Source organism: Schistocerca cancellata, chromosome 4 (assembly GCF_023864275.1).
Source record: "Schistocerca cancellata isolate TAMUIC-IGC-003103 chromosome 4, iqSchCanc2.1, whole genome shotgun sequence".
NCBI lineage: Eukaryota > Metazoa > Arthropoda > Insecta > Orthoptera > Acrididae > Schistocerca > Schistocerca cancellata.
Genome location: NC_064629.1, coordinates 67,020,918 through 67,047,857, shown reverse-complemented (window position 1 = coordinate 67,047,857; position 26,940 = coordinate 67,020,918). Strand labels below are relative to the sequence as shown.

Sequence of the window (26,940 nt, the reverse complement as noted above, 5' to 3'; positions counted from 1 at the left end):
CATATGCTAGGAAAATTTGATTCTGGCAGGTCAAATTGGAGGCAGTCATCTGTATAGACGATCTGAGAGGAGAGCCATCCAGTAATAGTGGAAATTGCATAAAGTGTCAGGAAAATGATGGTATACACATTCTTTGTGGAAAGTGGGCATGTCACTACCAGTGTATTGACAGAAGTAAGACTCTTATTCTAGATTGGCATTGTGGAGATTCAGTGCCTGAACTATTTGAATTTATCAAGCAGAAACATCCAAATCATGTCTAGCAGGGATTCTGCCTCATCATTACAATGTACCAGCTCACCATGCTCGTAAAACAAACTCTTTGCTCTGGATTCTCAGGTCCAGACACTTCCCCATCCACCTCTTAGCCCTGCTTATGATACATACCTAAAAGGCCTACCAAAAGACGCGTACCATGAAGCCTTCACCAAGTGGTTTGAACAGATGCAGCAGTACACAGAATACCAGTGAGAGTGCATCAAAAAGTTTGTGAAGGTGATACATCACAGGTATTGCTTTCCAACAAACTGCATAGGGAGTTTCCCACACTGTATGCTTTAATATGTTCCCAAACCATCAGAATATAGTATCATCATGTTCAAGTTAATGATACAATATACCTTATTTTATTTACACCAAGGCATAGAGGACATAATAAAGTCTGGAAATATAAATTGACATTTTTAACATTTACTTTGAAGGCAGTTTTTCCAAATTTTTAAGGTTTAGATTTTGATAACTGTGATAAAGCAGGTTGTCTTTAGTCTGCTAAAAACCAGATAAATAATTTTATGTCCACAGGGAAAACTTTATACATTGTGCCAGATGATATAATTTATGATCCACCTAGGCTTTTCACATTTTTATCAAAGCATAAAATTACACGAATGATGTTCACTCCATCACTGCTTCAGACACTACTTGACTTCAACAAGGATAATGCAATTCAAGAAGCTTTCAAACACATGAGGTAATAAAACACTGGATATATTTCCTAATCAATGCTATACTTTACATACCTGTTGATCTAAGTTTACTTCTTGTTACAGGCAAATATGGTTCTGTGGAGAAGTTGTTACAATGATACTTAGAGACAGATTTGCAAAAATTTTTCCTCAAGTGAAGATGCTGAATTTGTATAGTGTTTCAGAATGCCATGATATTGCATGCGCAGGTATCCTGAAGATTTATGTTTGAATCTGATTTAATTTTCCTGATGATGAGTATAAGGCTATTCCACCATTCTCATTTCTATCTTCCATTGCAGACTTGTCAGTAATACCTGATCCAGAAAAGCGTAAGTTTTGTCCTGTGGGGAAGCTTCTACCAGGAGTACATGTAATTATAATGGATGAAGAATTTAATATTAAACCAGTTGCTGTACCAGGAGAGGTATGTATTTAGCTATAATATTTACATACTATCAACGTCCATAAATTTTCTGGTTAATTACATGATTCAGTATCAGTTTCAGTTGTGATCTGGGATGGAAAGTCTGTGTGGAGAGATTTATTTATTTTACACATCTAGTTCCATGGAACCAAACTGGGGGCAAATCTCCATTATCATGGAATATGCCAGTACATGAAATTGACGTCAGAAAAGTTAATAATAGATAAAATTAAATTTACATGAATCCTGTGCAGATGACAAACTATATAGTACCATAATCAACAATATACACTCCTGGAAATTGAAATAAGAACACCGTGAATTCATTGTCCCAGGAAGGGGAAACTTTATTGACACATTCCTGGGGTCAGATACATCACATGATCACACTGACAGAACCACAGGCACATAGACACAGGCAACAGAGCATGCACAATGTCGGCACTAGTACAGTGTACATCCACCTTTCGCAGCAATGCAGGCTACTATTCTCCCATGGAGACGATCGTAGAGATGCTGGATGTAGTCCTGTGGAACGGCTTGCCATGCCATTTCCACCTGGCGCCTCAGTTGGACCAGCGTTCGTGCTGGACGTGCAGACCGCGTGAGACGACGCTTCATCCAGTCCCAAACATGCTCAATGGGGGACAGATCCGGAGATCTTGCTGGCCAGGGTAGTTGACTTACACCTTCTAGAGCACGTTGGGTGGCACGGGATACATGCGGACATGCATTGTCCTATTGGAACAGCAAGTTCCCTTGCCGGTCTAGGAATGGTAGAACGATGGGTTCGATGACGGTTTAGATGTACCGTGCACTATTCAGTGTCCCCTCGACGATCACCAGTGGTGTACGGCCAGTGTAGGAGATCACTCCCCACACCATGATGCCGGGTGTTGGCCCTGTGTGCCTCGGTTGTATGCAGTCCTGATTGTGGCGCTCACCTGCACGGCGCCAAACATGCATACGACCATCATTGGCACCAAGGCAGAAGCGACTCTCATCGCTGAAGACGACACGTCTCCATTCGTCCCTCCATTCACGCCTGTCGCGACACCACTGGAGGCGGGCTGCACGATGTTGGGGCGTGAGCGGAAGACGGCCTAACGGTGCGCGGGACCGTAGCCCAGCTTCACGGAGACGGTTGCGAATGGTCCTTGCCGATACCCCAGGAGCAACAGTGTCCCTAATTTGCTGGGAAGTGGCGGTGCGGTCCCCTACGGCACTGCGTAGGATCCTACGGTCTTGGCGTGCCATCGTGCGTCGCTGCGGTCCGGTCCCAGGTCGACGGGCACATGCACCTTCTGCCGCCCACTGGCGACAACATCGATGTACTGTGGAGACCTCACGCCCCACGTGTTGAGCAATTCGGCGGTACGTCCACCCGGCCTCCCGCATGCCCACTATACACCCTCGCTCAAAGTCCGTCAACTGCACATACGGTTCACGTCCACGCTGTTGCGGCATGCTACCAGTGTTAAAGACTGCAATGGAGCTCCGTATGCCACGGCAAACTGGCTGACACTGACGGCGGCGGTGCACAAATGCTGTGCAGCTAGCGCCATTCGACGGCCAACACCGTGGTTCCTGGTGTGTCCGCTGTGCCGTGCGTGTGATCATTGCTTGTACAGCCCTCTCGCAGTGTCCGGAGCAAGTATGGTGGGTCTGACACACCGGTGTCAATGTGTTCTTTTTTCCATTTCCAGGAGTGTATTTCAAATTTTTCCAAGAACTCCCTCAATAGAATAGGAGGAGTGAACCATGAGGACATTCTTCAGGTTGGACTTTAAAGTGTGAGAATCACTGCTAAGAGTTTCTAATTATTATGATAGCTTACTGAAAATGGATGCACCAGAATACTGCACACTTTTCTGCATGAGAGTCAAGGAGGTGCAATTCAAATGCAGATTGTGTGTGTGCCTAGTGTTAACCGAATGAAAGCTACTAAATCTTGTGAATTAGCTCATATTGTTAATAACAAAATCATCAAAGAATACTCTTTGTCAATAGGAATAGTTACCACATCTTGCATATCCGTATGTCATAAGCAAATGAAAATAGGCTAAGTAGACTAATTTGCACATCACCATATCTCTTACTGCAGATACTGTTCCAGTGGTGAATATAGCAGCACCCATTTTTTGAACAAGATTCGGAAATTTTGCTTTCCATGACAGATTACCATCTATCTAAACACCTAGAAATTTGGATTGACCAAACTTGATAATAATATGCCAGTTCAGTTTAATCAAAATGTCAATTTTAATTGAATTGTGTGTTAGAAAATGTAAAAACTGAGTCTTACTGTGGTTAAGCATCAATTTATCTTCTACAAGCCATTTAATTTATGTCTCGAAGTGTACTATTTGATACATCACCCATGTTGTACTCAACATCCTTCATGACCAAGCTAGTGTTTATGAGCAAACACAAATATTTTAGAATCACATTAAAAGATAGTAGTCGTCGTCCTCACCCTTGCGGCATCCTCCACTTAACCATGCCTCAGTCAGATGCCTCCTCATAGTAGTTCTCATTACTATGGAGAATAACTTTTTGCTGTCTGTTGTTACAGTATAAGAGGAACCCATTGTGAGCTGCTTTTCGTATTCCATAATGGTCTGACCTCTACAGTAATATTCTGTGACTAACACAATAAAATGCCTTAGGTAAATCAAAGAAAACATCTATTGTTTGCAACTTTTTGTTTAATCCCACCAGTGCCTCACCGAGAAAAGAGCATATAGTGTATTCAGCTGCTAAACCTCTTCTAAAACCAAACTGTAAATGTGACAGAAAATTATGTGGACTGAACTCATCAAATATTCTTAAATATACAGCATTTTTAATAACTTATACAACACCAGTGGCGTAGAAATAGGTCTAAAATTATCTACATTATCCCTTTTTCCTTTTTTTTATAAAGTGGTTTCACCATTCATTACCTTAATCATTCAGGAAACTGAACACTGCTAAAGGAAAAATTGCAAATGTGGGTAAGTACTGGGCTAATGTATACTGAACAGTGCTTTAGTACCTTGCTAGATATCCCATTATTTCCATGAGAATCTTCAGCAATTTGATAATTGACTCAATCACCCCCGCCCCCCCGTCCCCCCCTCCGCCCCCCCTCCCCCTTGTCATTATCATGAAGATGAAGCTGTATTTCAGATAGCAGTCTTGGAAAGCCATATCTAAGAGGGTTATATGATTCCTTGTAGAAAATAAGTTTTTATTTCATCTGCTATGTTCAGAATAGTCCCCCATTCAGATCTCCGGGCGGCGACTACTCAGGAGGACGTCGTTATCAGGAGAAAGAAAACTGGCATTCTACGGATCAGAGCGTGGAATGTCAGATCCCTTAATCGGGCAGGTAGGTTAGAAAATTTAAAAAGGAAATGGATAGGTTAAAGTTAGATATAGTGGGAATTAGTGAAGTTCGGTGGCAGGAGGAACAAGATTTTTTGTCAGGCGAATACAGGATTATAAATACAAAATCAAATAGGGGTAATGCAGGAGTATGTTTAATAATGAATAAAAAAAATAGGAGTTTGGGTAAGCTACTACAAACAACATAGTGAACGCATTATTGTGGCCAAGATAGACATGAAGCCCACGCCTACAACAGTAGTACAAGTTTATATGCCAACTAGCTCTGCAGATGATGAAGAAATTGATGAAATGTATGATGAGATAAAAGAAATTATTCAGGTAGTGAAGGGAGACGAAAATTTAATAGTCATGGGTGATTGGAATTCGAGAGTAGGAAAAGGGAGAGAAGGAAACATAGTAGGTGAATATGGATTGGGGCTAAGAAATGAAATAGGAAGCCGCCTGGTAGAATTTTGCACAGAGCATAACTTAATCATAGCTAACACTTGGTTCAAGAATCATGAAAGAAGGTTGTATACATGGAAGAACCCTGGAGATACTAGAAGATATCAGATAGATTATATAATGGTAAGACAGAGATTTAGGAACCAGGTTTTAAATTGTAAGACATTTCCAGGGGCAGATGTGGACTCTGATCACAATCTATTGGTTATGAACTGTTGATTAAAACTAAAGAAACTGCGAAAAGGTGGGAATTTGAGGAGATGGGACATGGATAAACTGAAGGAACCAGAGGTTGTAGAGAGTTTCAGGAAGAGCATAAAGAAACAATTGACAAGAATGGGGGAAAGAAATACAGTAGAAGAAGAATGGATAGCTTTGAGGGATGAAGTGGTGAAGGCAGCAGAGGATCAAGTAGGTCAAAAGATGAGGGCCAGTAGAAACCCTTGGGTGACAGAAGAAATACTGAATTTAATTGACGAAAGGAGAAAATATAAAAATGCAGTAAGTGAAGCAGGCACAAAGGAATACAAACGTCTCAAAAATGAGATTGACAGGAAGTGCAAAATGGCTAAGCAGGCATGGCTAGAGGACAAATGTAAGGATGTAGAGGCTTACCTCACTAGGGGTAAGATAGATACTGCCTACAGGAAAATTAAAGAGACCTCCGGAGAAAAGAGAACCACTTGTATGAATATCAAGGGCTCAGATGGAAACCCAGTTCTAAGCAAAGAAGGGAAAGCAGAAAGGTGGAAGGAGTATATAGATGGACTATATGAGGGCGGTGTTCTTGAGGACAATTTTATGGAAATGGAAGAGGATGTAGATGAAGATGAAATGGGAGATATGATACTATGTGAAGAATTTGATAGAGCACTGAAAGACCTAATTCGAAACAAGGTTCAGGGAGCAGACAACATTCCATTAGAACTACTGACAGCCTTGGGAGAGCCAGTCCTGACAAAACTCTACCATCTGGTGAGCAACATGTATGAGACAGGTGAAATACCCTCAGACTTCAAGAAGAATATAATAATTCCAGTCCCAAAGAAAGCAGGCGTTGACAGATGTGAAAATTATTGAACTGTCAGTTTAATAAGTCATGGCTGCAAAATACTAACGCGAATTCTGTACAGACGAATGGAAAAACTGGTAGAAGCCAACCTCGGGGAAGATCAGTTTGGATTCCGTAGAAATATGGGAACACTTGAGGCAATACTGACCCTACGACTTATCTTAGAAGCTAGATTAAGAAAAGGCAAACCTACGTTTCTAGCATTTGTAGACTTGGAGAAAGCTTTTGACAATGTTGACTGGAATAATCTCTTTCAAATTCTGAAGGAGGCAGGGGTAAAATACAGGGAGCAAAAGGCTATTTACAATTTGTACAGAAACCAGATAGCAGTTATAAGATTCAAGGGACATGAAAGGGAAGCAGTGGTTGGGAAGGGAGTGAGACAGGGTTGTAGCCTCTCCCCGATGTTATTCAATCTGTATACTGAGCAAGCAGTAAAGGAAACAAAAGAAAAGTTTGGAAAAGGTATTAAAATCCATGGAGAAGATATAAAAACTTTAAGGTTTGCCGATGACATTGTAATTCTGTCAGAGACAGCAAAGGACTTGGAAGAGCAGTTGAACGGAATGGAGAGTGTCTTGAAGGGAGGATATAAGATGAACATCAACAAAAGCAAAACGAGGATAATGGAATGTAGTCATATTAAGTCAGGCGATACTGAGGGAATTAGATTAGGAAATGAGACACTTAAAGTAGTAAATGAGTTTTGCTATTTGGGGAGCAAAGTAACTGATGATGGCCGAAGTAGAGAGTATATAAAATGTAGACTGGCAATGGCAAGGAAAGCATTTCTGAAGAAGAGAAATTTGTTAACATTGAGTATAGATTTAAATGTCAGGAAGTCGTCTCATTATCTGATTTTCTTGAGCTACAGAAGAATCTTTTTCTGTTATGAATCACGTTTACTCATTTTGAATAACATCAAAAAATAGTTTTGTGATGGTGTTCTGTTGCTTGTACATCCCAAAATACTTCATGTAGATTGACTGGAACATAATACTTATGTTACTTTTGTTTATCTCATTATTTACAATGAGAACATTCTCAGACATTTGTGATGTAAAAGTAGGAAAGCTGTCATATGTTGCGTACTTTGGTTTCATAGTGTCATGTGATATAAATTTTGGTGAATTACTCATCATAGAGGACACTGCACATAGACTATTTGTGATCAAATACAGCAACACATCTCGCGAGCTTGGCTAGCTGCCTCATTTATGTTCAAGCATGCATTTCACATGCTGTTTCCATATTTTTGTCCAAACCTATATTCTTAAAATGACGAATTCTACCAAAAAATTTATTCTTAAAAATTCATCAATGGGTGCTTAAAAACATTCACTTGCAAACTGGGTGCTCTCAGTTAGAGCTGACTTACCATACCACTGTTTACTTTCTGCATGAATTAACAAAACTTTACTATAAAACCAATGAAAAATGTAAATTTAAAAGATCTGAATTATTTCAGTTTTTAATTCTAAGATTTGCATTAATAATTCTTCCGATAATAAAGTATAACAACCTCAAAAATTAATCTGCAATTCAGCACAATCTAAATAATTTTAGCAAGCACCTTGCTACAGCATGTAAACATTTTTAAGGTTGGCCCTTAATATTTCTAACATCACCCTATCATGTAAATTAAAGTAAATTATGATAAAGGACAGGACTTAACAGTGTTTACTTTCTTAAATAAATATTCATATTTACCTGATAAGCAACATCTTGTGAAGAGTACTTGCATTCTGGATTGTCTAAAGTATGAGTTTCAATTGGTACACTGGTATAACAGCCTTTGATTTTCTCAAAATCATTTTGATGTAACAGCTGTGTATGTTCTACCACAATCTGCCTTGTTGTTTAGGTCCACCAATTCAAAGAGTCAAACATGCAATCATTAATTTAAGACATGAGCTACCATGTGGCATCACAGTAACAGACAGTGTGTCCTCCAGCAACGTTGGAGGGTGAAGGGGAATTTAACAAATTAAAGTGATTGTCTTATATTAAACATGTTGCTGGACCTCCCAGTCTTAGCTCAGTATTTCCATACCAGACTCCTGCCTTCTCCTATTGCTCTGCAATGTTACGCCCAAATATTTAATTGACGTGACTGTGTCAAGTGTTACACTACTAATGGAGAATTCAAACATTATGGGATTCTTTTTCCTATTCATCTGCATTAATTTACATTTATCTATATTTAGAGTTAGCTGCCATTCTTTACACCAATCACAAATCCTGTCCAAGTCATCTTGTATCCTCCTACAGTCACTCAACGACGACACCTTCCCGTACACCACAGCATCATCAGCAAACAGCCGCACATTGCTATCCATCCTATCCAAAAGATCATTTATGTAGATAGAAAACAACAGCGGACCTACCACACTTCCCTGGGGCACTCCAGATGATACCCTCACCTCCGATGAACACTCACCATCGAGGACAACATACTGGGTTCTATTACTTAAGAAGTCTTCGAGCCACTCACATACTTGGGAACCAGTCCCATATGATCATACCTTAGTTAGGAGCCTGCAGTGGGGCACCGAGTCAAACGCTTTCCGGAAGTCAAGGAATATGGCATCCGTCTGATACCCTTCATCCATGGTTCGCAAGATATCATGTGAAAAAAGGGTGAGGTGCGTTTCGCAGGAGCAATGCTTTCTAAAGCTGTGCTGATGCATGGACAGCAACTTCTCTGTCTCAAGGAAATTCATTATATTCTAACTGAGTCAGTCAGGTTTTTAACAATATTTACAATCATGATTTATTTATAAAATTTACAGTACTGGATACAGCAGGGTACAATATGGTTGATAGTACTCATATTAGTTAATATTATGTAATAATACATGAAAATAAGTACGGTACATAATACAACAAGACATCAGAATTAATATGTACTCATACACTACAAGACATTCATATCAGAGATCTCTTAATACATAAACGTCAGTATATCTTTTACAACAAGATAATTTATGCTTGTACTAATGGGACATCCCAGTTATACAATAAAATTACACACATGCATTCTCATTTATGCCAAAAAATTCGCTAACTGAGTGGAATGAATTTTGCAGCAGTTATTTTTTCAGTCTGATCTCGAATTTGTGTGTGTAAAGACTAAGACTTTTTCCATCTGTAAGTAGATCACTGAAAAATTTCACACCTGAGTCATTTACTTCTTTCTGCATAAGGACGAAGTTGGTTTGGCTACTGTGTAAGTCCTGTTTAGACCTCATATGTTGACCATAATGTGAACTACTTGTTTTGAAAGAGAGTGAGATTTTTGTTAATGAAACATACAAGGGAGAAAACATAATAAGATATCTTTGTAAAAATCTGTAGTTTTCTGAACAGATTTCTGCAAGAGTGTCTTAGATGAGCACCTTTCAAGATCAATAGCTCTCTTCTGAGCTACAAATTTTTTTGCTATGAGCTGATTACCCCAAAACATGTTTCTGTAAGATAACAATGTATAAAAAAGTTACAAAGTAAGCAACTCTTGTAGCATCCTTATATGTAAATGATGCAATTATGCATAAGTAAAAGTTTCAGGATGAAGTCTTTTTGCTAGACGTAGGACAAGGCAGAGCAAGTTTAATTTGCTGTCAACGTACACACCCAAGAACTTCTAATGTCCACCAACTTGCTAATAACTGAGAGAGGTGGCATAATGGTTGGCACACTGGACGCACATTGTATAGGACAACAGTTCAAACCCATGTCTGGCCACTCTGATTTAGGTCTTTCGTGACTGCTCTAAATCGCTTCAAGCAAATGCTGGGATGGTTCATTTGACAGAGCATGGCCAATTTCCCTCCCCATCCTTCCCTAATCTGAGCTTTGCTCCACCTCTAATGACCTTCTTATTGACAGGCTGTTAAAACACTAATCTCCCCCTGCCCCCCCCCCCCCCCCCCCTGCCACCCAACCTTGATAGTGTACCAATAATTATGAAAAATCAAAATGTCTTCCCAAACCTCACTTTTACAATGAAGTGGTCGCAGTCATTTTTCTTCAACTTCTTAAACAGTTCAAGAAAAAGAGACAACAGATTACAAATTGTATATCATTTCCAGTAGTAGCAAAAGTGAAAGTAATTATTTTCAATTATCTGTTTCTTTATGTTCTTTACATTTTCTTGTTGTCAGCCCAGCAGTCTTGAGGCACCTAAATACCAAATGGGTGCAGAAAGATATCGGGTTTGTCTACTGTTGCATTTTATACTAGAAATAAAAGTTGCAAGTGTTCATATCCATGGTAGACATGTTTATTTCATATTTTCTAAATGATTATGATTCACATAAACAATTACAGACACAATACAACATGTGCATGAAACAAAACCAACTTTCACATCTCACTTCCCTTCAGCTACATACAACAGCTTCTTCTAACCAACTCAAGAAGATCAAAGCTAATATATGCATCAAAGAAACCCTTTTATATAACAACTAAATTATTTGTCACTAATAGTGCCTCAAGTTATTTTGACAGCTTATATTTAACAATTTTTGAGATCAGTGACTTCAAATTAAAATAAAAATGAATATCCAGATTTTGAAATAAATCCAACATATGAAAAGTAATTAGGTTTTCAAAAAATATAAAATTAATATTATTCATGTTAAATTCATGTTTGAACAATTATTCTGTATATCTGTGTGTGTGTGTGTGTGTGTGTGTGTGTGTGTGTGTGGGTGGGTGTGTTCGCGTGCACAAAACTATTTTATTGATGACATTGAAGTTCTATAAAATGGAAAATTATAATTTTGAACTTGTCTTTGTCATATAGTAAATTTATGGAGTGTATCAGGTAATCCACTCATTTAAATGTAGGAGCAAGTTCAGTATGCAGTGAAAAGATGAGCCATTGATCAGTTCTATTTAAAGCTCAAAGTCCACTTGGATATGTTGTCCATTACATTTCAAAGAAGTTAGTAACAATGAGCACTCCATTCATTGGTGCGCAGTGGGAAATCCTTTACGTGGTAATCATGCCACTTCTTAAATAATTGATCTACATTTAATTTTTCAGTCACTGGCTCTTATTTCCCAACATCTGTCTTCAGTCTTAATGTAGGAAGTGACAGGCACCTTCGTCTTCAACATTACATACCCTGTCAGCAAGACTCTGTCTCAGTTCACGTTTTAAAAATTCTCAAAAATACATATGGTCACGGCAGTATAATTGCATGTAAATTATTGAGCACTGTCTCCACCTACATGTATACTGGTCAATGCTGCGTCGATGACATTTCTCTGTCACTCATTTTGCTGTAATCACAACAAGCAACCACACTATTGCCATATAATATCTGAAAAATGATTTCCTTTAGAAAAAAAAACTCATTTTTTGTGATCTTTAATCTCTGACAGTCAAAGAGAATGCTGCATATATGTGCATGAAAAAAAATTGTCACGGAGAAAACTCTAGAAGACTCTTGCAGCACATAGCTGCCCACAAGCAACATGTTCAAGATGTTCCACTGACCTAGAGTTGTAAAATGAGCAAGATGATGGCTTCTTGGAAACATAGCCAGATATGCACATGAATACAGTGTTGTGCACACAGCTCTGGTAATTGACAAACTGTGTAGAATTGTTCTGTAAGTTTGTTTTGAACACACAGCAGCAAATTTGGTATGGTAAACAACAGCCAGATAGCTGCATGTGCACAGTACTCTTCCAGGGATTCACTTTAAGATAGCAGATGCAGCTGTGATCAGAAGATGTGCAGAATTGCTTTATCAAACCATTGTATGTTAGTACATGCATTGTACCCTTATTAGGAATTTAATTTGTATGTCTCATGCTGCTGTGTGTAATATGAGAATTTACAAGTGTACAGTTACTTATAAGCTGCATTACAAAGTGTTGAGTTTCAGTAAAACAGAAGTGACAAAATTATATTCATTTGTCAGCTGCTAGAGGCACCATCATCATCATCATCATCTTCTTCTTCTTCTTCTTCTTCTTCTTCTCTTCTTCTTCTTCTTCTTCATAGACATAATTGCCTCCAGCAACAGTTACATAATTCTCCCTCACTACAGAATGTGTTCTACTACTACCACTAACAGTCTCTTTTTGCATATTATCAAATTTCATCTAATTTTAAGGGAACAGGGATTCAATATCGCATCTACATCTACATAGATACTCTGCAAGCCACCACACAGGGCATAGCAGAGGGTACCACATACCACTATTAGTCATTCCCTCCTCCATTTCATTCACAAATAGAGTGAAGGAAAAAGACTGTCTATGTACCTGTGCATGAGCAATAATGTCCCATATCTTGACTTCGTGGTCCTTATGCACAGTGTATGTTGGTGGCAGTAGAAGTGTTCAGCAGTCAGCTTCAAATGCCAGTTCTCTAAATTTTCTCAATCGTATTCCTTGAAAAGAACATCACCTTCCTCCCAGGGATTCCCATTTGCATTCCCATAGAATCCCCATAGGTTCGAACCTACCAGTAACAAATCTAGCATCCCACCTATGAACTGCTTCAGTGTCTTCCGTCATTCTTACTTGGCACGGATCCCAGACACTCGAGCAGTACTCAAGAGTAGGTCACACCAGCATCCTATATGTAGTCTCCTATACATTTGAACCACAGGTCCCTAAAATTCTCCCAATAAACTGAAGTCAACCATCCGCCTTCCCTATCACAGTTCTCACACGTTCATTCCATTAAATATTGCTTTGCAACATTGTGCCCACATATTTAAACAACTTCACTATGTCAGGCAGGACACAACTAATACTGTATCTGAAACTTACAGGTTTGTTCTTCCTGCCCATTAACTTACATTTTTCCACATTCAGAGCTAGCTGCCATTCATCACACCAACTATAAATTTTGTCTAAGTCATCTTCAATCTTCTTACAGTTGCTCAACTTCAACACCTTACCATACACCACAGCATCATCAGCAAAAAACCACAGACTGCTGCCCACACTGCCCACCAAATCATTTATGTAGGTGAATAGCAACAGCGGTCCCATCACACTTCTCTGGGGCACTCCTAATGATACCCTTGTCTCTGATGAACATTCGCCATCAAGGAGAACATAGTGGGTTCTATTACTTAAGAAGTCTTCGAGTCACTCACATATCTGTGAACTTACTGCACATGCTCGTACCTTTGTTAACAGCCTGCAATGGGGTACCATGTCAAATGCTTTCCAGAAATCTAGAAATATGGGATCAGCCTGTTGCCTGTCATCCATAATTTGGTGGAGAGAGAGTAAAATACATCAAGAGACTGAACACTCTGCAACTAAAAGAAAAATACCAAATCATTCAAGTAAAGCAGATCTTAAGGCAGTCATATCAGTCATCTTATCAGTATGTTTTACATCTATCAACAAAGAGTGAATGGAGTACCAGAACAACAGATAAGCCAACATAGCTGTAATCATCTTCAAGAACAATCCAATATAAATCATAAGGATTTAGTTACTGTTAAAAGAATAACAATGTCAGTGCAGAGTGTCTTACTCTGGTAGCAATTAACTGTTCTGTCCATTGTGATTCAGAATTCCCTTTAATCGTGTATATATATTTGATATATATTTGATCCCCCCCCCCCCACAAGAACCATGGACCTTGCTGTTGGTGGGGAGGCTTGCGTGCCTCAGCGATACAGATAGCCGTACCATAGGTGCAACCACAACGGAGGGGTATCTGTTGAGAGGCCCTCCTGAAGAGGGGCAGCAGCCTTTTCAGTAGTTGTAGGGGCAACAGTCTGGATGATTGACTGATCTGGCCTTGTAATACTAACCAAAACAGCCTTGCTGTGCTGGTACTGCGAACGGATGAAACCAAGGGGAAACTACGGCCGTAATTTTTCCCGAGGGCATGCAGCTTTACTGTATGATTAAATGATGATGGCGTCCTGTTGGGTAAAATATTCTGGAGGTAAAATAGCCCCCCATTTGGATCTCTGGGTGGGGACTACTCAGGAGGACGTCGTTATCAGGAGAAAGAAAACTGGCATTCTACGGATCGGAGCGTGGAATGTCAGATCCCTTAATCGGGCAGGTATGTTAGAAAATTTAAAGAGGGAAATGGATAGGTTCAAGTTAGATATAGTGGGAATTAATGAAGTTCGGTGGCAGGAGGAACAAGACTTCTGGTCAAGTGAATACAGATTTGTAAATACAAAATCAAATAGGGGTAATGCAGGAGTCGGTTTAATAATGAATAAAAAAATAGGAGTGTGGGTAAGCTACTACAAATGGCATAGTGAACACATTATTGTGGCCAAGATAGATACGAAGCCCACGTCTACTACAGTAGTACAAGTTTATATGCCAACTAGCTCTGCAGATGACGAAGAAATTGAAGAAATGTATGATGAAATAAAAGAAATTATTCAGATAGTGAAATGAGACGAAAATTTAATAGTCATGGGTGATTGGAATTCGAGAGTAGGGAAAGGGAGAAAAGGAAACATAGTAGGTGAATATGGATTGGGGCTAAGAAATGAAAGAGGAAGCCGCCTGATAGAATTTTGCACAGAGCACAACTTAATCATAGCTAACACTTGGTTGAAGAATCAAAAAAGAAGGTTGTATACATGGAAGAAGCCTGGAGATACTGACAGGTTTCAGATAGATTACATAATGGTAAGACAGAGATTTAGGAACCAGGTTTTAAATTGTAAGACATTTCCAGGGGCAGATGAGGACTCTGATCACAATCTATTGGTTATGAACTGTAGATTAAAACTGAAGAAACTGCAAAAAGGTGAGAATATAAGGAGATGGGACCTGGATAAACTGAAAGAACCAGAGGTTGTACAGAGTTTCAGGGAGAGCATAAGGGAACAATTGACAGGAATGGGGAAAAGAAATACAGTAGAAGAAGAATGGGTAGCTTTGAGAGATAAAGTAGTGAAGGCACCAGAGGACCTAGTAGGTAAAACAACGAGGGCTAGTAGAAATCCTTGGATAACAGAAGAAATACTGAATTTAATTGATGAAAGGATAAAATATAAAAATGCAGTAAATGAAGCAGGCAAAAGAGAATACAAACGTCTCAAAAATGAGATTGACAGGAAGTGCAAAATGGCTAAGCAGGGATGGCTAGAGGACAAATGTAAGGGTGTAGAGGCTTATCTCACTAGGGGTAAGATAGATACTGCCTACAGGAAAATTAAAGAGACCTTTGGAGAAAAGAGAACCACTTGTATGAATATCAAGAGCTCAGATGGAAACCCAGTTCTAAGCAAAGAAGGGAAAGCAGAAAGGTGGAGGGTGTATATAGAGGGCCTATACAAGGGAAATGTACTTGAGGACAATATTACGGAAATGGAAGAGGATGTAGATGAATATGAAATGGGAGATACGATACTGCGTGAAGAGTTTGACAGAGCACTGAAAGACCTGAGTCCAAACAAGGCCCCAGGAGTAGACAACATTCCATTAGAACTACTGACGGCCTTGGGAGAGCCAGTCCTGACAAAACTCTACCATCTGGTGAGCAAGATGTATGAGACAGGTGAAATACCCTCAGACTTCAAGAAGAATATAATAATTCTGATCCCAAAGAAAGCAGGTGCTGACATGTGAAAAGTACTGAACAATCAGTTTAATAAGTCACGGATGCAAAATACTAACGCGTATTCTTTACAGGTGAATGGAAAAACTGGTAGAAGCTGACCTCGGGGAAGATCAGTTTGGATTCCGTAGAAATATTGGAACACGTGAGGCAATACTGCCCCTACGACTTATCTTAGAAGCTAGATTAAGGAAAGGTAAACCTACGTTTCTAGCATTTGTAGACATAGAGAAAGCTTTTGACAATGTTAACTGGAATACTCTCTTTCAAATTCTGAAGGTGGCAGGGGTAAAATACAGGGAGCAAAAGGCTATTTACAATTTGTACAGAAACCAGATGGCAGTAATAAGAGTCGAGGGGCATGAGAGGGAAGCAGTGGTTGGGAAGGGAGTGAGACAGGGTTGTAGCCTGTCGCCAATGTTATTCAATCTGTATATTGATCAAGCAGTAAAGGAAACATAAGAAAAATTCGGTGTAGTATTAAAGTCCATGGAGAAGAAATAAAAATATTGAGGTTCGCCGATGACATTGTAATTCTGTCAGAGACAGCAAAGGACTTGGAAGAACAGTTGAATGGAATGAACAGTGTGTTGAAAGGAGGATATAAGATGAATATCAACAAAAGCAAAACGAGGGTAATGGAATGTAGTCAAATTAAGTCGGGTGATGCTGAAAGAATTAGATTAGGAAATGAGTCACTTAAAGTAGTAAAGGAGTTTTGCTATTTGGGGACAAAGTAACTGATGATTGTCGAAGTAGAGAGGATATAAAATGTAGACTGGCAATGGCAAGGAAAGTGTTTCTGAAGAAGAGAAATTTGTTAACATCGAGTATTGATTTAAGTGTCGGGAAGTCGTTTCTCAAAATATTTGTATGGAGCATAGCCATGTATGGAAGTGAAACATGGACGATAACTGGTTTGGACAAGAAGAGAATAGAAGCTTTCAAAATGTGGTGCTACAGAAGAATGCTGAAGATTAGATGGGTATATAATATAACTAATGAGGAGGTATTGAATAGGATTGGGGAGAAGAGAAGTTTGTGGCACAGCTTAACTAGAAGACGGGATCGGTTGGTGGGACATATTCTGAGGCATCAAGGGATCACCAATTTAGTGTTGGAGGGCAGCGTGGAGGGTAAAAACCATAGAGGGAGACCAAGAGATGAATACACTTAACAGATTCAGAAGGATTTAGGTTGCAGTAGGTACTGGGAGATGAAGAAGCTTGCACAGGATAGAGTAGCATGGGGAGCTGCATCAAACCAGTCTCAGGACTGAAGACCACAACAACAACAACTTATATTTGATGACAAAGCAGATTTTTTTTAAACAAAAATATGTTGTTGAGCAGAATGTGAAGTATGTATAGTTGAAATTTATCTCTTTAGATAAAATTATCACTTATTCATCCATCATATGCAGGTATGGAAGCAAGAAGTATATATTGTCTTTAGTGCTGCACACTCTCAGTTTCATGTGGAAATATATGGAAGTTTGTGATCCCTTCTAAAGAAAGTCACTCCACATAAAGGCTCTTTATTGTCTGAAGTCATTAGTGTAATGGATTTTCATGGAACATAATGGGCTCTGCCAGAATGAGATTTTCACTGCTGTGGAGTGTGTGCTCATATGAAACTTCCTGGCAGATTAAAACTGTGTGCCAGACTGATACTTGAACTCAGGACCTTTGCCTTTTCATTCTGGAAACATCCCCCAGGCTATGGCTAAGCCATGTCTTCGCAATATCCTTTCTTCCAGGACTACTAGTTCTGCAAGGTTTGTAGAAGAGCTTCTGTGAAGTTTGGAAGGTAGGAAACGAAGTACTGGCAGAACTGAAGCTGTGAGGAGGGTCATGAGTCATACTTGGGTAGCTCAGTTGGTAGAGCACTTGCACACGAAAGATAAACAGCACTAACTCCACAATTCTGCCAAACTGAAGAGAGTTGTGCCAGCTGAGAAATACCAGATCACAATACTCAATGAAATGTTGTGCTCTTGTGGATACTTCTGAGAAGGACCAAGCAAAACCAAGGCAGGCCGGGCCGTAGCCCACACAACCTGCACACATGAAGTATGGCATGCCGTGGCCGACCCTGGGGTATATAAAAATTGTAGACCGTATATTGTTTTGTGTACTTCAAACATGTTCAAACTTATACATAAATTCTTTGTTAGGGCCCTTGTTTTCATTTCTTATAAATGGTACGGTATTTGTTTCTAACTTTTGGAAAATTTTAACGCATTTAGCAGAAAACTTTGTATTTACATCTGATTACCTTATGTACGTAACTCTGGTCATTTGTTCAACTCACATTTCTATTAAATAACATCTGTATACAATTTTGTCCTACTTCTCCTAAAGTTATCAGCTTTATGTGAAGTAAATGCTGTTGATGTTGTTTGTTTTCACATTTGTAATGCAATTAACTATTATCACAGATAATTTAACAATTAGCAAGATAATAAAATTAGAAAGGAAATTTATCTATGTAATGCTTTTGTAAACAACTACATTTAAATGCTTGTTTGGAAATTTCACCAAAGATCTAAATTTAATGCCCAGTTTCAAAATTTTCCATAACTCAAGAGATGTTTAAGAAATGGTATGTAATTAACAAGTGTACTAAATTTGGGAGAAATAGAGATATATTTGCAGAACTTGATTAACTAAAAAGTTACTAGAGAATTGTTACTTTTTTTATTTTTAGATATATGTTGGAGGCCCAACACTTGCAATGGGCTACCTCAATCGTCCCGATTTAAATACTACACGCTTTATCCCAAGGCCAGACCATGTACCTCCAACTGTTGGTCCACGTCTATACCGTACTGGTGATTGGGGTTACATGCTAACAGATGGTAATCTTGAAATATGTGGTCGCTGTGATTCTATGATAAAAATACGTGGTTACAGTATTGAGATACAGGTGAGTGTTGCTTGAATGGATGTCAAAAAACTCATATAGAATATAAGCACACAAGTAATTGAAAATTTGGTTGCATTTTGTGTACCATAAACTGAAAATAAAGGAAATGTTATTCAGTTAAAATTCAAGTTTTCTATTCCATCTCAATAAAAGAGAGTCCATTAACACCATATATTGATATAATTTTAAGAAACAACAATTGGGCTCATCTTAAGCAAATGTTTTATTCCCATGAGTGGCTGCAAATATCTTCAAATGCCAGATGGAATGGAATGGCAGGAACTTTATTCAATTTTAGCAATGTCAGCTGTTTCTTAATACCACTGACCTTAGTGTCTATATCACTAATCTTTGTCGTGATGTGAGAATTGAATTGGGGCGATACCACTGCATTTTCATTTGTAAAGGAAAATCAAAAACAGAGTCCAGCATTTCTGCTTTTGCTTTGCTATGCTAGCTTCAGCCCCATTCTCATACATGAGTGTCTGGACGATAATTTTGGTACCACCAATGGCCATTACATATGGTCAGAATTTCTTTGGGTTTTGGGAGTGGTCCTTCAATAATATGCTGCTGCAATAGTAGTTGAAGGGTTCACACATTGCCTTCTTTAGAAGTTTCTTGTGTAAATCTGAGCCATAGTTCTTCTACATACTCCTCTCCAGAACTAAATGTTTCGAGTTCCTTATCGAGGAATGTTTTAATTACCCTTTCTATTTTGCTAGCCATTGTTGCTACAATTGCCACATTATCATGACACCAGTTTCTATGTGGACACGCTCAAAGAGGTCATATCTATTTGTTGTTATTAGATCCACTATATTTCCATCATGAGTGGGCTTCCAAACAATCTGCTTTAGATAGTTCTCAGGGAATGCATTTAGTAATATTCCTCAGGAAGTCTTGTCAAACCCACCTCTATCAAAGGGGTAATTTTCCCATTCTGTTGTTAGACAGTTAAAGTCTCCTCCAATGATGACAGTATGATTGGGAAATTTACATACTAGTGAACTTTATTTCCTACAAAGGTTTTGGTTATATGTGGAGGTGAGTTGGTGGCCAACAGAAGGATCCAGTCATAAGTTTATGACAACCCATGATAGTGCTCCTTACCAAGACAATCTCCCAAGCAGTTTCAGTATCTGTCTTGGAGGATTTTAGTTTCTAGTCTACTGAGACAAATACACCACTTCCATCTACAAGGCGTGTGTTTTAAGTAAGTACCATTTTGAAATAAAAATAAAAGAAGTAGACATTTATAAGTAGTTTCATTTTTACATAAAATCCTGTACTTTAATGTCCTTTTCTACATAATCCCACCAATATTAAGGCACTTAATGTACCATACAGCTACCTTTTGAATAGCATCCTTGAAGAAACCTTGCCACCTGATTAGGCAAAAACTGTGTAAAGCACTAACAGTATTAACCACTACCAGTTGATAGCACTTTGAAGTACCTGCTGCACTAGTCACTGCTGAGCTTCCCACAACTGCCACTGCAACCAGAGGGCTGAGGCCCAGCAGAGGATGTATTTATGTTGTGAAAACAGCTTCTCTCAGGTTCACTTGTGACTTGCTCTTGTACTTGTTATTCAGTGTTCTCATGTACTTGCTGACCAGGGCTTATGTATTCTGTAAATATCATTCATAATGTGAAGTGTGACTGGATAATTCAGAACTGTGTATTTGTCTTAACAAGGATCTTGTACAGTCAACTGCTATGAGAAAGATATTTATTCATTCCTTTATTAATGTTATCAGTACTAAGAATAAAGGATAATTATCTGCCTTTATGTCAATACAGAATTGTGCTCCACACTTGCATCAACCAATTGAGATCCCACATGTGCATAAAACCAAATATAGCAGCACACTTCTTGACACTTGAGGAAATTCCCAACATAATGTCAAAATCATGCATTGTCTGTTCTCTCTCACTTTTTCATCAATTTCCTGCATCAAATCATCATGTTCATTCATACGCCCATCTTTAAAAGCTCTTACCCATTACCCCCCATGAACCATGGACCTTGCCGTTGGTGGGGAGGCTTGCGTGGCTCAGCGATACAGATGGCCGTACCGTAGGTGCAACCACAACGGAGGGGTATCTGTTGAGAGGCCAGACAAACATTTGGTTCCTGAAGAGGGGCAGCAGCCTTTTCAGTAGTTTCAGGGGCAACAGTCTGGATGATTGACTGATCTGGCCTTGTAACATTAACCAAAACGGCCTTGCTGTGCTGGTACTGCGAACGGCTGAAAGCAAGGGGAAACTACAGCCGTAATTTTTCCCAAGGACATGCAGCTCTACTGTATGATTAAATGATGATGGCATCCTCTTGGGTAAAATATTCCGGAGGTAAAATAGTCCCGCATTCGGATCTCCGGGCGGGGACTACTCAAGAGGACGTCGTTATCAGGAGAAAGAAAACTGGCGTTCTACGGATCGGAGCGTAGAATGTCAGATCCCTTAATCGGGCAGGTAGGTTAGAAAATTTAAAAAGGGAGATGGATAGGTTAAAGTTAGATATAGTGGGAATTAGTGAAGTTAGGTGGCAGGAGGAACAAGACTTTTGGTCAGGTGATTACAGGGTTATAAATACAAAATCAAATAGGGGTAATGCAGGAGTAGGTTTAATAATGAATAAAAAAATAGGAGTGCGGGTAAGCTACTACAAACAGCATAGTGAACGCATTATTGTGGCCAAGATAGACACGAAGCCCACACCTACTACAATAGTACAAGTTTATATGCCAACTAGCTCTGCAGATGATGAAGAAATAGATGAAATGTATGACGAGATAAAAGAAATTATTCAGGTAGTGAAGGGAGACGAAAATTTAATAGTCATGGGTGACTGGAATTCGTCAGTAGGAAAAGGGAGAGAAGGAAACATAGTAGGTGAATATGGATTGGGGGGAAGGAATGAAAGAGGAAGCCGCCTTGTAGAATTTTGCACAGAGCATAACTTAATCATAGCTAACACTTGGTTCAAGAATCATGAAAGGAGGCTGTATACATGGAAGAAGCCTGGAGATACTGACAGGTTTCAGATAGATTATATAATGGTAAGACAGAGATATAGGAACCAGGTTTTAAATTGTAAGACATTTCCTGGGGCAGATGTAGATTCTGACCACAATCTATTGGTTATGAACTGCAGATTGAAACTGAAGAAACTGCAAAAAGGTGGGAATTTAAGGAGATGGGACCTGGATAAACTGAAAGAACCAGAGGTTGTAGAGAGTTTCAGGGAGAGCATTAGGGAACAATTGACAGGAATGGGGGAAAGAAATACAGTAGAAGAAGAATGGGTAGCTCTGAGGGATGAAGTGGTGAAGGCAGCAGACGATCAAGTAGGTAAAAAGACGCGGGCTAATAGAAATCCTTGGGTAACAGAAGAAATATTGAATTTAATTGATGAAAGGAGAAAATATAAAAATGCAGTAAATGAAGCAGGCGAAAAGGAATACAAACGTCTCAAAAATGAAATCGACAGGAGGTGCAAAATGGCTAAGCAGGGATGGCTAGAGGACAAATGTAAGGATGTAGAGGCTTGTCTCACTAGGGGTAAGATAGATACTGCCTACAGGAAAATTAAAGAGACCTTTGGAGAGAAGAGAACCACTTGTATGAATATCAAGAGCTCAGATGGCAACCCAGTTCTAAGCAAAGAAGGGAAAGCAGAAAGGTGGAAGGAGTATATAGAGGGTTTATACAAGGGCGATGTACTTGAGGACAATATTATGGAAATGGAAGAGGATGTATATGAATATGAAATGGGAGATAAGATACTGCGTGAAGAGTTTGACAGAGCACTGAAAGAGCTGAGTCAAAACAAGGCCCCGGGAGTAGACAACATTCCATTAGAACTACTGATGGCCTCGGGAGAGCCAGTCATGACAAAACTCTACCATCTGGTGAGCACGATGTATGAGACAGGCGAAATACCCTCAGACTTCAAGAAGAATATAATAATTCCAATCCCAAAGAAAGCAGGTGTTGACAGATGTGAAAATTACCGAACAATCAGTTTAATAAGTCACAGCTGCAAAATACTAACGCGAATTCTTTACAGACGAATGGAAAAACTGGTAGAAGCCGACCTCGGGGAAGATCAGTTTGGATTCCGTAGAAATGTTGGAACACGGGAGGCAATACTGACCTTACGACTTATCTTGGAAGAAAGATTAAGAAAAGGCAAACCTACGTTTCTAGCATTTGTAGACTTAGAGAAAGCTTTTGACAATGTTGACTGGAATAATCTCTTTCAAATTCTGAAGGTGGCAGGGGTAAAATACAGGGAGCGAAAGGCTATTTACAATTTGTACAGAAACCAGATGGCAGTTATAAGAGTCGAGGGGCATGAAAGGGAAGCAGTGGTTGGGAAAGGAGTGAGACAGGGTTATTCAATCTGTATATTGAGCAAGCAGTAAAGGAAACAAAAGAAAAATTCGGAGTAGGTATTAAAATTCATGGAGAAGAAGTAAAAACTTTGAGGTTCGCCGATGACATTGTAATTCTGTCAGAGACAGCAAAGGACTTGGAAGAGCAGTTGAACGGAATGGACAGTGTCTTGAAAGGAGGATATAAGATGAACATCAACAAAAGCAAAACGAGGATAATGGAATGTAGTCAAATTAAGTCGGGTGATGCTGAGGGAATTAGATTAGGAAATGAGACACTTAAAGTAGTAAAGGAGTTTTGCTATTTAGGGAGTAAAATAACCGATGATGGTCGAAGTAGAGAGGATATAAAATGTAGACTGGCAATGGCAAGGAAAGCGTTTCTCAAGAAGAGAAATTTGTTAACATCGAATATAGATTTAGGTGTCAGGAAGTCATTTCTGATAGTATTTGTATGGAGTGTAGTCATGTATGGAAGTGAGACATGGACGATAACTAGTTTGGACAAGAAGAGAATAGAAGCTTTTGAAATGTGGTGCTACAGAAGAATGCTGAAGATAAGGTGGGTAGATCACGTAACTAATGAGGAGGTATTGAATAGGATTGGGGAGAAGAGAAGTTTGTGGCACAACTTGACTAGAAGAAGGGATCGGTTGGTAGGACATGTTCTGAGGCATCAAGGGATCACAAATTTAGCATTGGAGGGCAGCGTGGAGGGTAAAAATCGTAGAGGGAGACCAAGAGATCAATACACTAAGCAGATTCAGAAGGATGTAGGTTGCAGTAGGTACTGGGAGATGAAGAAGCTTGCACAGGATAGGGTAGCATGGAGAGCTGCATCAAACCAGTCTCAGGACTGAAGACCACAACAACAACAAACCCATTACCGTATCATCTCATCGCACGTAATGTTTCTCCATACACTTCACTGACCTGATGATGAACTTAGCCACTTTCACATCTTCAGCAGTAAGAAAATGAATCACAGTGCATGTTTCACGGACAGCAGGAGTCTCAGTCGAAGGAGGCATTTCACGTACTCACAACCAAATATATAAGTAATGAATACTGGTGGGAATTATTTAGAAAAGTAGATTAAAGTCAGGCTTTCATGTGAAAATAAAATTTCTAAGGAAACTCTACTTGTGTTATTTTTATTTCAAAACAGTACATACTTAAAAAAACATGCCTTGTACAATTACCCTTGTCTTTTTTATATACACTTATATTTTCCCCAAAAGTCTCACTGCTATCATTTTTGGGTTTTAACCAGTTTTCTGTAGCTAGTAACATGTGCAGTCCACTGTTTTTTAAAGTGTAGTGGCATTTTGTTGCAAATACTTTAGCAGTTAATGACTAAGAATTTAATACCTTTGCCTGTAGGTGGCATTTCTTTGAATCTTTTATCAATACTTCCTGGGTAGCAGCCTTTGATGTGTGGTGTACATGTGACACATTTAGGAGGACCCTACAGTTTTAACCTGATGGTGCAAGCCCAGAAAGTCACAGCCCAGTTTGTCACTGAGCCTTCAAAGTCTCTGGTTCAATCTTTCCATTTGACTCAAGACCAACTGGGGACAATGCTGCAAATTTTATTCAATTCATAAGGTAAATACAGTGAGGGAATGTGTGTGTGTGTGTGTGTGTGTGTGTGTGTGTGTGTGTGTGTGTGTGTTTGTGATGCTAGAATGGACTGAAGGGTTCCTTCATTAAAGTAGTAAACGGTCACTGTCTGGAAAAACATAGATATTGTTTTTAATTTTTGAAATGTTTGTCTGCAATTTGTAGGCATAATTCATTGTTTCACATTATATTACTAATAAATATCCCAAATAGGTCATTCTATGTTTTATACTATACATTACCAACATATGGTATCTTGCATGAACTTGTTGTTATCTTATGCTTTGTGTACATCATATGATTTAGAGCTCTGAATGATATTTCCTTTTTTTTTCTCTTACTGCCACCGTGATATTACTTTCCCATTTCCAGTTTTTCTTTAGTTTCAAAACTTATTTTCATGATTTACCATTTTATTGTTTTGAGCTGCTCTTAGTTTCACCATTTATTGCAGTAAGTTAATGCTACAGTATATTTCTAATTCTTTCTTTTGTTCTTGACTATATGCAGGTGTTAAATTCTCCTTAGTTTATTTAGCCACATATAGAGAGATTAACATATGAAGATGAAAATAATTTTGCTGTCCTTACTGTCAGCACCTATGAGGTATATCATTGCTGCCAGAAAAATCATAACAATCAATTCACAGATGATAGCAAATACTGTAGCATTAAATAAAATAAGATACCTGCAATCTTTCATTAACTTACTGTGTGACATTTATATTATCAATCTATTTACAGGCCGTTGAAGCTGCACTTTTGGAGTTGCCCATGGTCAACAGTGGATGTGTACTAGCACTAGGAGAAGAAGGCTCTGATAAATTTCTTGTTGCTTACATAGTGCCAGAAGGTAAAACTTCTCGTAAAGCAGTGAGAGCAGCTCTGAAGAAAAGGTTACCATTTTACATGATACCATCAAAATTCTTCTTTCTTTCAAGGTTGGTTGCAGTGGATATCTGCTAGTGTTCTGTTACTTGAGATAAATATCCACATAGATTACATAAAGTAGTAGTATTATTGTCATATTTTTTGATTTTGTATTTTTTATACAGTACACCGATTGTGGAAGGATCAGGGAAATTAGATAAGAGAGCATTACCAAAAATTGATGTAAATGAAGACTGCAGTATTGATCCACAAGATCTGCCATCAACACCTATGGAGCATCTGATTGCCAATATATGGTGCAACATTTTAAGAATACCAACCATTGATGTCCAAGAAGACTTTTTCGACTTGGGAGGGTGAGTAAATATCTTATTATTTTCATTTCTTAGTACACCATTTATTTATTTAAATTTTTTGCATGTAGCTGTCAAGATGAAGACTTTTGCAAATGTCATACATAATTTGAGTAATAAATTAATATAAATAACACATACAGTAATGATATATGTATTCATCTTAATATTCTTATTATATTGCATGTTGCAACCCAGGTCCTGCAGCTTAGAATTCACCGAGTAGATACATTTATTTATTAGGAACTCTTTTAACTCACTGTGGAACTCCTTTGCTTCACAAGTTTTCAAAGTAATCAGCAGCTTGTTGAACCATGTCTGCCCATTAGTATAAGAACAATCATCAGTTATTTTTAATGTTGTCCTCTTCCTGAAGCAGTTGCCCTTACTCCTAGTGTCATAATTCTGTGTATCACTACATTCTTATACATTGTTTTTGTTATTCACAAAAATATAATAAATTTATACAAATCTAAGGAATATATTGTTAAATATTTATGTTGGACAAAGGTCTCACAACAAGATTCTCTGAACCTTAGTCCATGTATTAGCCTCACTGCTCATTTATGTAACAATAGTATTCTGTTCAGGTATAGGTCTGCTTCACAGCCTCACAATTCATTCCATAGTTAAGAAATGCATAAATTATTCCATAGTGTATGATTTGAACTATTTTTGGCAGTTGGCTTACCAGATACAAGCTACTGATGATTTTGTCACATACAGCATTAATGTGCTTTACCCAATGAAGATTTTTGTCCAGATTAAACCAAGGAAATTAATTTTACCTGTTTCTAGTGATGTAAAACTATATATGTTGTTTATTTCAACCTCATGAGAGCTGGTTGTTTGAATATTAG

The 26,940-nt window shown here is 38.7% G+C and overlaps 1 protein-coding gene across 3 annotated transcripts in view; it reads left to right on the top strand.

Moving 5' to 3' along the window:
• LOC126183902 (uncharacterized) overlaps positions 1–26,940 on the top strand; it is a 463,083-nt gene that overhangs the window by 321,962 nt on the left and 114,181 nt on the right. For all 3 annotated transcript variants that reach the window (XM_049926242.1, XM_049926240.1, XM_049926241.1), the window contains 6 exons: positions 802–970; positions 1,050–1,174; positions 1,268–1,392; positions 18,591–18,809; positions 25,581–25,777; positions 25,892–26,083. In XM_049926242.1, coding sequence (XP_049782199.1) covers positions 802–970; positions 1,050–1,174; positions 1,268–1,392; positions 18,591–18,809; positions 25,581–25,777; positions 25,892–26,083 — 1,027 coding nt within the window. The remainder of the gene's footprint in view (positions 1–801; positions 971–1,049; positions 1,175–1,267; positions 1,393–18,590; positions 18,810–25,580; positions 25,778–25,891; positions 26,084–26,940) is intronic.